We start from the raw sequence: 14,482 nt of genomic DNA, 5'->3' as shown, positions 1-14,482 counted from the left end.
AAACTTTTTACTAGCGGCCTTTAGCAAATGGCAAAACAAAAAGTCCTCGTTTCATACAAAACATAATGAACCAATGTGGTGGCAATTCGATTAACTTATACTCTTTGAAAATTGCAAAATATACATCAGTATGAAATTTTTGAATTTTGTTTGAAAGATTGTTTGTTTGTTTTCGTGGTCTAGGAAGAGATCGAGGTATAGAAATCTAATGGAATTATACGAGTAAATCCATCTTTTTGTAGTCATAATTAGTGGTTAAAGTTAATAAATCACTCCGTTGACTATGTCGAAAATGGGATTAATTGTTATAAACATTGTTCTATTTTTTGTAATATCTCAAAAGACTTAAACATAAACTTAAGTACTTAAAAACGACTTTTTAAAATATTTGAAATGTTGAAAAACACTAATGGATAAGTTTAAGTTGATAGTTTAAAGTTTCGAAAGACTGTTTTGTAATTTTGAAATTGTAATTCGAAGTAGGGCAGCAAAGTTGGTAGCAATAAATAAAAGAATAACTTAACAAGGGTTTCATTAAAAAACTGTAGTCAAAGAAATTCATAATCACTGTTATAGATATGTATATATTTATTAAAAACAAATTCCGTTTTTACCATTTGAAGATTGAATTGGCAGTTTCTCTTTTAAATATATCTTACATTCATATCAATACTTTCAGTCTGGTGAATAGAATTGTCCTAAATCTATAAATAAAGTAATAAATGAGATCGATCCAGATCAACTGAAAGTGAGCTCTATCTGTTCGAAAATGCCAATAATTGACAATCTTTTATTTAATAAGAAATCAAATATTAATATACATACCATATCTTTAACGCTAAAACTAGTTGGGAAATCAAACTACTACTTATTGAAAAATATACTTGACAATTTGTTTTGGATGCAAGTTTTTTTTATTTAATTATAAAAGGTTATAGGTAATTCCACGTCGAAGAAAAATTGACAACAAAGATGATGATAAGATGATGTAAAAAATTAGTAGACCAACAAAGTTAAATACATACATCCATAAATAGCAAAAATGAAATTGCAGAAATTGTATATACAATTGGATATACTGAAAACGTGAGATAATGAAGATATATGGCTTAGATCGTTAGCTAGCACAACATATAATTTTACAAATTTTGATTACCTCCATTTTTCAGTCATAAAATACATACTCTCATGACACCCTGAATAGTTGCCCACTTTTTCCAATATCATTCTGCATGCAAACAGATATAACTATATATAGCTCACTCTCTCTCTCGTTTGCTTATTCCTTCTCCATCTCTGTCTTTGAGAGTGTATCTCATATGTTTGCTAGCAATATGCTGCTCTGGCTTATGCGTGGCTCTAGAGCGAAACATTTTCACATTTTCCATTTCCCATTTGCCCTCGCATCTTACCATAGCCATCCTTTTGCCCTGCATTGAACTGTAAAATTGTGAAATTTTCAATTTCATAAAGTTGCGCGGTGTTTTCGTTTGTTTTTACACCAAAAACGAAGGGGCTTCATGTAAAAGGAGGTCGGAGGGAAAAGCAACCTAGAGCGAGCCGTCCAAGGAACTTTGAATTATGATTATCGTGAACGCGCAAACACACACACACACACACTCCTGGCACACATGGAACAAGAGCAAACTGCGGCGGACAGAACCCGGAGTGGAGCTATAGCCCGACCACGCACTCAAGTGCAGTTAATTAAATTTTGTGCAATTTATTTTGCGCAAAACTTTGCACAACAACAACAGCAACAACAATAACATCAGCAGAAAATTTCCCGCCGTGCGTTGTTTACTTTTCACTTTGTAGTTTTGCATTTTGCCGTCATTGTTTTGCAAAATATGTAGTTTCTTTTACCCCCCGCAATCGCTCCCCCTTTTCCCCAATCATCAGCATTAAACTAGCCCTATCATCTCCCTCTAGGAGGTGGCGACTTCATCAACCCATCCTCTGCCATTGTTGATTTTGTAAATAAAACATAAATTTTACGAAATGCCGTGCTAAACAATTTCCAGACAATTGCCACTGATTTGGCACAGTTTTCATTTTCATTTCACTCTTCATAAACAATCATCACAATTGTTTTACATGCTGCTAACAAAATTTCTGCCGAGATGCCGGAAAAGATTTAGATTAGATAATAGATAATAATAATAGATAATAGATAATAATAGTCTTAGACGGAAAAGTCGTTTTCATATGACCATAAAAATCATAGTTTATGTTGTGAGATGTCGATATTTATCTTTAGTCGATATGAGACATTTTCTTTAAAAAGTATAGAAAAATTTAATTTTAAATTTGTAAAAACTACAAATATTTGATGTTTTGAAAACTTTTTGGCCAAATCGATGCATTGTATCTTCTATTTGGTTTCACTTCACAACTCTTAATAAAATGATCAATATAAATACATATTAAGATTTAATGATCGAGAATATTGTTATGAGATTATATGTATGATTAATATGTATTTCAGACTGATATTAACATTACCTTGTCTAAACAACAAATGTCTGATTGTTCTTATTGCTACTTAAAATAGTTTCTTTCTTTATCCTATATTTCAGTTTTATTGAATGTTCAGTATAAGTAAACAATTTCGTAGCCAAAACTGAGTCAAACCTCTTGTGAAAAAAATTTAAATAGAATTACCAGGCAAAAAAACTTATATTATTAATAAAACAGCTTATCCACTTTTGTTAACGTTTGGGCCTGAAGGAAAACTAAAGGGTCGCAAGGGAAAAAAAGAAACTTATTCTGTATTAAAAATTTGTAATACGAGACACTTATAACTATTATAATTATCTATTATAAATTTCTAAAAAGTTTTTAAACAATGGGCATAGAATAAGTAAAACTCCTCTGAGATTGTTCTTTTAACTTATCCATAAAGCTTTTTTAAGCAGATACTGAAACAATGACTTTTCTACATTTCCCTACTAATAAGCTAAATTTTCCAGACATAAGTCAATTGTTAAATATGGCATCTGTCGACTTTATTTGTTGTTTTATGCCCATAATATAAAAGTCATTTCGTTTCTACACATTAAAAATATAAAAAAACTCAACAACTTCTAATGTAAGTGGAAAAAAAAGAGGAACGACTTCTTTATTGAAAAGCTGGAGCGAAACAACTTAAGCGCCATCGATCAAAATAAGCGCAACAGTTTATAGTTTTTGCTATCCATTCGGTTTTCTGGTTGTTTTGTCTTCATTTTTTCAATAATTAAAAATAATTTATGAGCCGCAATATGTCATGGACGTAAATGTAAATCTTAGGGAATGGGTTACGCGGGGCGTGGCATGTCTTGAGAGGTCTCAGTTGAATGATTGCAACAATTTACTGCCAAAGTTTTATTCGTCTTCTTTTCCTCTCAAAGGGTTATTTTTTTTTCGTTGTAGCTGCCTGTAGATAATTAAGCAATTGCGTTTTTTGGTCTAAATGAGTTTTCAGAACTGCAAAAATTGGTTGTTTGGTTAGTTTTGGCCGTCGAGAAGGGGTAAGTGAGGAAAACTGTTTGGAGGATTGCTTACCTAAATGTTTTGTAGTGAAAATTCCACTGGAACCGAGGGTTGTAGGAAAATTTATGCTTTAGCGCTTTATGACCAAAACTTTTAAAGGTTAATCATTAAGAGTTATGGGGCTAAGGAACGAAAAGTATAGCGTTTACCTGGCTTACATTTATAATTTTGTGTAACAAATTTTAAGTTAGCAATTGATATTGGTTACTGGTTACTATTACAGGTAAAATATTGGGTGATAGACTCTTTAACTTTTGGGAAATTAAACAAAAAACATCTTGTTTGACTTAGACTTTGGAATTAAAGAGGATTTGATATCTATTGAACGCAAACATGGTTTAAAATATTCAAAATCTATTGTTATTTATTTGGAGCTAAATTATAATTAAAACTAAATGCGTGTGGTTATCATTTGGCCTTCAGCTCTTCTTAGAATGGGTTAAACTCAGTAACTAATCCAGAACCCAGCATGAACAAATTTTTAAATATTTTTTGTCTTCAAATATATTTTGATTGACTTTGCCGATATTTACATATGTACTCCTAAATCAAATCAGTATAATTTATGTGTAGTCTAAAGAAATAACATCTAGTTTAACTGGAACAATCTATACTTTTTGTTTAGAAAACTAGAAATGATGAAAGTAATTCTTCAAAAGTTTTTACAATTTACGGTAAAAATATATCCATTATTAAAGTAGGTTTATAAAAAGATTTTTAACAACAACTAAATCACAATTTACAGGGATTAACAATTAACAAAAGAATTCGTATAGTAATCTAATTAGTTAGGTAGTTAAATTTCCTGAAGAACATTTGTTACATATAACAAATTGCTTATGAAACATAAGCAGAACAAAATTATTCGTAGAATTACTACGAGTATATATTATTATATTATTTATTCTTGAATAAGCTTTAAAAATAAATTGTAATAAAAGTGAATCAAAATACTTTGCAAAATAATCTTTGAACTTTGCTATTTTGATATTTAAAAGGTAAAGACGTATAATGATTATTTTCTTAACAAGTTTACAAACTACCCACGAACATTGAAAGCACTTGCCAACCAGCGAAATAAAAGAGAACTGAACTTGAGATCTTGTCTTTTTTTTTATGTAGGAGATGAAGAGGAAGACTTGCTTGTAAAATGAAACTACAATGCTCTTTACAACACAAGTAGATGAGAGAGATGAGCCCAAGTATCCATATCTGCAGATGGCGCGATAGGGCCCAAAAGACAAGTATGTCTGAGATTCTGGGGGATGGGAATAGAAATGGGAGTCTGTGTGACCTTTGTCTAGTTTTCCCTTTGGTCCATGCTCAGTTGGCTTTGACTTATGGTGCTTAAGCACTGACTGATTGCATCTAATTATTCACTGAATGATAATATTGTTGATATTTGTGGAAGCAAGCAAGCACAAAGATGATGACGATGACTATGATGACGGGGGTCTGGAATTGGGGCCGATGATGACGATGATGATAATGATAATGGCCATGTCTCAACGACCTATTCATGACCCTTTCGCGGTCTTCTTGGCCTCAAGTGGAATTTCATTTGCCAGCTGCTGCTGCTGCCGTTCAACAAAAAGCAAAGAGATGAGATAATTGCGCTTTTCCCATGCATTCTCAACAGATTGATGGCAAATGGAAATTGAGTTGGTGAAATGTATCTCTTTCTTTTTTGTATGTCTTGGGTTTTCTCGAGTCTTTTGTTTTCTGCTTAATTAATTTATGCCTCACCATTTGACAGGTGAGGAATTTTCTTATTTGATTTGTTTTAATTTCGGTTTTTGGATTTGAGCTTTTATTTTCGAACCTCACACCCTTTTGTTTAGCAATAGGCGAAATATATATCATTTTAATTATGGGTTATTTTTTATACAGACAGATGGAGGCGGGAAATGCATAAATTACATGAAAAATCTAGTTAAATAAAAGATTAATGCATCTCACATAATGGCCATTTCATAATCATATATATTTTTGTATATATTGATTCGAATTTCTTTCTTTTTCATTCCAGGAACTTGTAAACAAGCCTTGGGCATGGAGTCTGGCGCTATAGCTGACTTTCAAATCACAGCCAGTTCGGCACATGATATGGGCAATGTGGGTCCCCAGCATGCCAGGTGAGTTACATTTATTTTATTTCAAGTCTAGAAATTAGTCAGGTCAAGGGTTAATATTAAAATTTGTCTATGCAGGCAAATGTGTCTTAATTGAATCGAAATTGAGATAGTTAAAAACTAGAATATCTAAAAAATACTTATCAATCAGATGGCTTATTGAAGACTAGATTGACGACAATTTTGTTTAACTTGTCTATTGATAACTTAATCTATTGCTCTCAAAGCTAATCCTTTCGATTTTCTAGTTGTCGATATGATGCTTCAGAGATTTTTCAGAGATCTCTCATATATGATTCTAAACGAAAGTTGAACAATTTTTGTTTTTATTGCATACTTTCCATGTAAATGATACCAAAAAGTTGTATTTTTATGGCTTGTTTTGTTTCCGGCTAACGAAAACTTTTAGCCAAGTTGTTTTCCTTGTTGGTTGTCGTTTGCTTTGTGGACACATTGTGAAAATTATTTTAGTGCCCCATAAAAGAGAAAAAAAAACACCCGAAATGAGTGACAGAGACCAGAAAAGAGAAATGTTTATATGTGGAGTTTATTATGTATGTATATGGACACATTATATATTCATGATCCTTGGCCCTCATCTCTGTTTGGATTTTGTTATTTTTTATTTTTGTGTTTTTGTCTAAATAATTACCAAAGCCACATTCCTGAAATTGTCCGCGAAATTTTTGATATGCATATGAGTGTGTGTTCATGAGTGTGTGTGTGTGTGTGTGCCGGTGTAAGTGCGTGGGTGTGTGTTTGTGTGGGCGAAGATAAAACGGGAAATGTTATGACCCCCACTTCAACGCTCGGAGAGCTTCTTTTGGCTCATTTTTTTTTTGTGAGGCAAATAAATGTCAGCAAAATATAATGTGGCCATAAGTTGTATCATTATTTTCAATGTGACTCTGTAAATTTGCATATGTTGCTGTTGTTGCTGATGTTGCTAATGTTGTTCTTGTTGTCGTTGCTGTTGTTGTTGTTGTTGTTGATGTATTTTAATTTATGTCATTTGTGTGTTTGCCTTGTTTCTGGTCACAAATGACATAAAGGCATTTAAACACGCCATAAAATAATTCATAATAATAATTTTCATGTACACAAAAACACACATACATTCACACACAGGACATATGAATCTTTTATATAGTAATGTAAGCTTGTCTTTCCCTTCCGTTTCTCTCTCCATAACCCCTCACCTATGTCATCATCATCATCAGCCATATAAAGTCAGTTTTTATGGTGGGGTAGATTTAATGGATGTTTGTTGTTTATCATTTCAAGTTAACCATCAAATGACACGTGTGTAATTTAGGATTCACATATACTTATGTACATATATGTTGTATCTTCCCACTGACTTATAAAATGTCGAAATAAATATATAATATGAAACAAAAGTTTAAGAATAATGACAACTAAAAAATATGGAATAGAAAAAAGTGATCATATTCACGTTCTGTTTTATCCTAAACACATTATCAATTGAAATGTTACTAAGCTTTAACTTCTAAGTGAGCAGGTGGTAAACGATTTAAAAAAATTAATTTATGTAAATTTTAGAAATTGTTTTTATGGGGATGCTATTCGAACTACAACAAAATTCAACCTTGAAGATTTTTAAATAAATGCAAAAAATCTTAAAAATCAATTTTCTAGAGTAACTTTTCGGACTGGCGCTAAAAGTACTACAAAACTAACTTCCTTAAATCTAACAAAACTAACTCATAATAAACTAAATCAAATTCTCTCATATTATTACTTATTCACTTCATCCTCAATCTTTCGTCCATAATTCATAATTGCCAATTCAGTTTACTATAAACAAAAGTTCCTAATCTTTTTGAAAGATGCTCAAACATTTGAACACCTGTCGAACAAAAGACAATTAAAATAATTCAATTAAATTTTAAAATCGATTAAACAATTTCGATGATGGCTTTTATTTTTTTTGCAACAAAATATTTCATCTTAAACGTTTAACATTTTATCTCTCTATATCTACTGAAATTTATACCTTCTCCTTAAAATACTTAAATTTGTGCTTTCGTCATTTCGCCCTACATCATGGTAGTTCAGGCATTACCTTTTGGTTTTTTCAATTTGAATGCATTTCATTTTGATGACTTTCGTGATTTCATTCATATTCTCTCATTTAGAGATAAATGACCCCCAATATAAGGTCATTCTAAATCCAGATGAGAAGGGTGGAAATGGCAATAGGATGTGGGGAAACCCAGACAAGAAGTAAAAATGTAACGAAATCCAAAAAAAAAAAAGAAAAGAAAAATGGGCAACAAAAATATTGATTATAATGTCAATGTCGCATGGAGTCGGAGTTTTGGCTTTGGTGGAGTCAATGTTGGTGGAACGGAAATAAAGTAAAGGATGATACAGAGAGCGGGGGAGAGGGAGGAGAACTAGAAGGGCAAAGCGCATAAAAATAAAAGAAAAGCAATAAAATTATGCAAAGTCAACAGAAAAACGACCAAGACCATGCGGGGGGACAACAACGACGAAACGTTGGTGCCCTGGTACGTGTTGACGTCGAGCCACCCAATGGCAGGGAAATCCAATCCCAATTTAACCCAATCCAAAAACTCCAGCCATGGCTCCGGTGAGCAAAACAAATGTTTGGTAGTAAAAATGTCACACATGGCGTTTTGCATGTGGCGTTCGCTTGGTAAGGCAAGGAGTCAAATTGGGCTGGCATAGGGACACACACGGGACACGAGGTAAGGCATATGTATGTGTGGGTGGAAATGTGCGTGCCCGAGCCTAATGATGCCCCGTGAGAGAAGAAGAGCAAAATGGAAATGGAATGGATGGGGGCCCACATACAGTTTTACGTTAAACATGCGCCAAAGTCATATGAATTTTATTACAAAATGAAAAGGTTTTTCCTTTCCACTCTCTCTCTCCCATTTCGACCACAATTCTTCTGCTTATGTGGGCAACGTGAAATGAGCATTTCGTAGGGAGACTTACGAAAGGGTTAAAGACTTAAAATGTTGAATTTAAAGAGTCTAGTTTGGTTGTGCTGGCCAATATGGTTTCCTTTTTCATTTTAAGATTTATAGCATGCTTTTAGGCCACTTGGCAAAACTTACCGCCAAGTCGAAACTTATTACCGTAGCCTAGTTTTTCCTTTTCTTCTAGGTTTCTGTTATTTTTTTTCCATATACATATATATTTTTTTATTTTCTTGGCCAAAGTAAGCAGTAACAACAAAAACAAAGGCCAAATTATGCCATAGGCATTCTTTATGAGCCTTACGTGACCAAAAACTCTTTGCCTAATTTTAGTGTAGTTTAGTTTGGGTTGTTTTGTTGTTGTAGTTGGTTTTTTTCAACTTGTTTTTTCTCAGGCAATAAAGTTGGCAAGGTGGGAAATGACAATGTGCAAGACGATTCATTCATTCATCCATCCGTCCATCCGTCCATCCATCCATCCATCCATTCACGACCGGCAACATGGAAAGTCCATATTCATGCGTGAATTTTGATGGATGGTTGTCTAATGAAAATATGCGATCCGCTATAGCCTTCTCTCACTCTCTCTCACACGCTCTCTCTATCACTCTTGCTCTGTCATTCTCACGCATCAGAGAACTTCAGACGGTACGCGTATGTGTTTGGCATAAATTTTTGACAGTTGAGTTATTTTCGACAGGCGCCAGGGACTACCACTCCATTCCTTTTGCGTTATGCGCCTAAATGTAGGCTACACATAAATTGTGCGGTTCGTTTTTTTTCTTTCTTCCTTTTCGCATTTTATTTCTTTCACTTCTTTGACTTTTTTCCTTGTGAGTTAGTTTCATTTCATGCTTTTGAAGGAGAGCGAGAAATTGCTTGGTCTTAATAATTGGCAGCAATTTCAGTAAAGTGAATTTTGGTATCATACTTGAATTCAGTAAGTTGTGCTTCGGGCAACTAAACGAAAGTACATTATATATTCAAAAGGGTGAGGGGAATCTTAAACAGTTACATTAACCCAGGAGAGTTGGTTTTATTTACTGTTGCTTCATTGAAACAACTAGAATTCCTTTACCTAAAAAATTTAAAATTTAATTATACTGTTTATTTGATCAACTATTCATTATGATGTGTAGAGTAACCATTTATGGATGAGTTAATAAAAAAAATGATGAAAATTGAGAGTTTATCTGATTAATGGTATAAAATAGGCACAAGTAACTGTTGATTTAGTTAAAAACCCTGATACATAGCATGGCAGATGGAGTGATTATTTTAATTTGAACTACTTTATAGTTTATAATGTTTTAATTGCCAAAATGTTTCCTAACTAAAAGAAATCCCTTTGAGACTCTTAAATTATGGCTCTCTTTAGACATTAACTTCAAAAGTCTGTTAACAGTATTTGCTAAGAATCTTTCTTGGGGCCTTTTTAAAGCTTTTCTTTAAGTCTTGTGCCGTTATATTCCAAAATTTTCTAGCCGGCTTTAATGCAAAGTTTGAGTTAAATTTCAATCAAGTCGTAATCCAACCCAATTTTCTTATACATTTTCAACAGAATTTTGAAGTAAAAACTAAGTAAGTATTGAGAAATTCCACACAAACATACATTTCCATATATGAATAGGAAATTCAAACATTCAAACATTATTCTTTAGTGATTATCGAACTTTGACCCCCAAATAGAAAAACTCCTAAGCCAGTTGCCAATCTCTCGACGATCATTCAGCCAAGCGTCACTGATTAATAAAGTTAAATGACTTATAAGTCCATTAAACAAAACTTCTTCATTCTAGCGTAAAGTACAAATACCGAAAAGAAATTAGCGTAGTCCCAGCAAAAGGGACACAGAGAAAGAGAAAGCAAAAAAGCAAAACGAAAAATAAAACTTTTGCACGTCTGCAACTGATTGAAATACACATAAGAAACGAGAAACAATTGCAAACATTTTCGCTCAATACACTTACCAGGCCAAAAGGCAATACGAATTGGTGGGATCAAAGGGACCCAAGAGCGGTATGAGCGGCATCTACTAAAATCTGATGGCAGCTTAACATGCAATAAGCAGAAATCAATTGACCCATTTGGTTTATGTACTGGAAAACAAAGTCCAAGAGAACTCCCTTTCTCTGCCTCTGTCTTTCTGTCTAAATGCCAAACTGGAAATGTTCAATAGAAATAGTACAATAAAAAGAGAGAAAGAGAGTTCACATTGTTTTCACATTATAATGACAGCATCAAATCAGAATCCAAATCACTATCCACTGTAACTTATAGATGTGAGAATTGTTAAAGCTGCTGCATTTCATATGCCCAGATGCACAAAACTGGCTAAATCAAAGTTCCAAACAGAAAAACCAAAACCATGGAAAACTTTTACAGCATTTTGCCATCAATAGAAAATTCGTTTATGCTAAGGACAGTAGTCAAACCAGACACAGAAAGAGAAAGAGAAAGAGATAGTGAGAGGAAACGAGAAGAGGGGAGCAGGTCAAAGTCAATGTGAATATGACCAAATGTCAATGTCGGCACAAGATAATGTCTATGTCAGCCAGACCATCACATCCATGACTTAGATTGGGGAGGATTGAAATTTTTCAAGGGAATGTCGGTTGGGGTCAACGGTGCGTATGACTCAAAATGACTCCATTCCATTTTAGTTGTTCATGTACTTGAGCCAGACTTTGCGGGTTAACTTTAATATTAACTTATTGTTACATAATATTATTGCTGTAAATAAAACTTGCACTTGGGAAAAATATATGGAACTAGAATTAAATAACGTGCATAACAGATAGATCTATTGATTCTTCAAGGATGTCTTGTACTGCCATGACTTGAGAATTTTATTAAGAACTGCTTTAAAGTTCAAGTTAAAACTTAGTCGCCTTTCTTAGTTAAAGTATTTTTCCAGTGAAGCCTTTTATGTACATATACATATATATTTTCATAATAATATTTCTTGGAATTTTTGCTTGTCTGCATTTGGTTTATGTTCATGAACCTGGAATTTTTCGCTCACGTTGCCTGCCAAGAGGCACATACATCCACATATTGCTCTTATATATGTATACACGTGAATATGTATGGATGTATATACATATATATAAAATATAATGAAAATAACCTACAGTGTGCGTTTTTAATAAATGAAATTAATAAAACATGTTGTCGTTGCGTACCAGAGAAAAAGCTTTCCATAGTTGTCCTTGCTGGCATTCTGTATCCTTTGCCTTTGCTCATATCACTCCCTCTCGCCACTCGACTGGTGTCTCTGAATTATTAAATAAAGTCGAGCAAGTTTCGTTTGATTAAATTAAGTGAAGCAGAAATGCGTAAAGCGAGAAAGGAAGATTTAAATTGCCGTTGAACCCAAATCAATGCCAAGCATTGAAAAATTGTTGGAAACCAAGAAAACCATTCAATAAAATGTTATAAATAATTCAATAACGCAAAAAACGAAAAAAAAACTCAAGAAATTTATGTTTCAAGTTCAAGACGAGTCGAGGGTAATCAATGTAAGAGAAATGCCAAACCGTTATCACACCAAATACTTATGCGTTTCCATTTCTCGTTCTCTCGCTGTATGTGTTTGGCCTTAAATCATAAAAATTGACTCATTTGTAACATAAAAAGCACATTAACACATTAGGCAAGGCATTTGTTTGTGTGTGTGTGGGGGATGATAGAATGAAGTGTGGGGGGGTGTGGGGCGAAACTGTTGACAGCTGAAGCGAAACAAAATCGAAAACTGGCCTGAATTCGTAACAAAATTCCCAGAGCCAAAACAGAACTAGCAGCAATCACAAGAAATGATACAGATACATACACACACACACATTCACACATAGATGGAGATATAGATACAATGTCCCTCCGCCCCCCAAAACACACACGCACAGCAGTTAGAGCATAGAGAACGAAAAGGCAGCAGAGAGCAATCAATTGAATCGGGCCGACATTAAGGCGCGCCGAAAAACCAAATCAAACATTAATGCAATAAAATGGAAAACGCGTTAACGAACAATTGCTTCAGTGGCCAAAACAAAAACCTGGCATCTGCCGCCTGGCTGACTAAGCGCACAATCCCATCCCATTCCCTAAACCTATCCCGTTCTAAGGCCTAAAAGTAGACTACGAAACTGTCTAAGTGAGCGACAGCCTCAGACAAGAAGAGAGTTGAGCTAGCAACCACAATGGTAAATGCTAAGTGGGACTTTGCTAAGTGGGCGAACATGTATCCAATGTTGGAGTTGGAGCTGGCGTTGCCTTTGGTGGAGTTCGAATTGGATTTTTTTCGAGAATGATGTGGGAGGCGGGGCGCTGGATTTGTGTGCGAGGGCTTAACAACTTGGGGGGCTGACTTTAACAGCTAACAAATACAGCGCCTAATGCGGCAATTAAGGGGTAAAAGGAGCAACAAGGAAGGCAAAATTCCACAATACAATGGGTACCAAAAAAATAAGGTGTTTCCCACCCTCATTTTGTGGTCGGGAATTATTGTATACATCTATGCAGATTACAAGACATGAAGGCGGATATAGATACATTTATTTGTGCTAAGTGTTTTCTAATAGCATTGAAAGTGTATTAAAGTGTGGAATTATAACAAGCATGAATGAATATTATAAATATTTAACCCATTATAATTATAATAGTCACAGAAATGTTATTAAAGAATCTTATGCAAAAAGAGCGATGAAATATCAACAGATTTCATTACATTGGCCAACAAACCAAGATTCTTAATATCTTGCAAGTAAATAAATAAGAGATGGCCCATGAATGATTGGATGTAGAGCTCTTCAATAGCGAAATTTTGCCCCTTAAAGTAGGCCATAGGCTGGGAAAGTAAGCATTCTTCTTCAACACGTTTAGGTTAGCATCTGACTGAAAAATCGAATGAATTATAGTTGTTTAGATTGTTGTAAGCAGAACCTAAGTATTACTTTCTAATATAATATGCATTGTAGTAAATAAAACACATTAAGGACCTTGTTGCATTAGTCATTGTTACACTGTTAAAAATTTAAGGCTTTTAAAAAGAAGTGTTTGCTTTTGAGGTCATAGATTCGTCTTCTTAAATGCCTATGAAATGTACAAAAAAAATAAAAACAGACTTTAATTAGTCAGTACAAATTAGAAGTTTATTCAAACAATGATATTCCAAGTTATATTGTTTTTTTCCTGCGATTCCTAGAGTGACATGCTTTCGGTGCCGCACCAAGAATTTCTAAGTAATTTCTTCAGTGCCGACAAAGAATGTAAAAAGAATGACCCTTTATTGGCCAGTGTTCAAAACAAATCGCAATAAATGTCCATATCTGGAATAAATTGATAAGCCAACTGCTATTTATTCTTATTGTATATTATTTTTTTCATATTTACCTTACTACATCCTTTTTATATGAAATGACATCTCATAGCTAGGTGGTACAGATCTAGCAATGAAATACCATTCACATGGATGTTAATGGGTCGACACCGGTGAAGATATTACATGGTCTTAAAGGGCTCCGGGCATGCCCTTTAAGAGGACTATCCCTATGATCGATTCAATATTATGTGCAGATGCTGATGTTTAGACTGGTTAAAAACGAAAAAACATTATTTTTCTGCTGTTTAAATAGAAATTTTGAACAAGGAAATGATTATCGACTTGTCATGCTTAAATTTTTACGCTACGGTTATGTTTTAATTGATTTTTACACATTTTTTTCAATTTAAAGTTAATTTTTATTAAAGCGTTAACTAATAAAAATACGATCCATAACTGCGACTAAATATTTCAATATCTCAATATTCATTTCAATATACATTTTTGGAATGTAATTAGTCACA

The 14,482-nt window shown here is 33.7% G+C and overlaps 1 protein-coding gene and 1 long non-coding RNA gene across 3 annotated transcripts in view; one reads left to right on the top strand and one right to left on the bottom strand.

Annotated features, from left to right (window-relative positions):
• The window catches only part of LOC6642254 (discoidin domain-containing receptor 2), a 180,986-nt gene that overhangs the window by 53,005 nt on the left and 113,499 nt on the right, over window positions 1-14,482 (top strand). The window contains exon 4 of the mRNA XM_023176043.2: window positions 5,564-5,669. Within this exon, the coding sequence (XP_023031811.1) occupies window positions 5,564-5,669 (106 nt within the window). The remainder of the gene's footprint in view (window positions 1-5,563; window positions 5,670-14,482) is intronic.
• On the bottom strand, window positions 13,161-14,253 carry LOC111518658. 2 transcript variants are annotated; one of them, XR_006954267.1, is made up of 3 exons: window positions 14,030-14,253; window positions 13,591-13,965; window positions 13,161-13,531 (listed from the first exon to the last, which is right to left on the bottom strand). It is a non-coding gene; the product is annotated as an uncharacterized LOC111518658 (long non-coding RNA). The 2 variants fall into 2 exon arrangements; XR_002724049.2 differs by having other exon boundaries at window positions 13,636-13,965.

Source organism: Drosophila willistoni (genome assembly GCF_018902025.1).
Source record: "Drosophila willistoni isolate 14030-0811.24 chromosome 2R unlocalized genomic scaffold, UCI_dwil_1.1 Seg167, whole genome shotgun sequence".
NCBI classification, from domain to species: domain Eukaryota; kingdom Metazoa; phylum Arthropoda; class Insecta; order Diptera; family Drosophilidae; genus Drosophila; species Drosophila willistoni.
The sequence above is the reverse complement of the archived record's forward strand: the minus strand, read 5'-3'. Positions and strand labels throughout refer to the sequence as shown.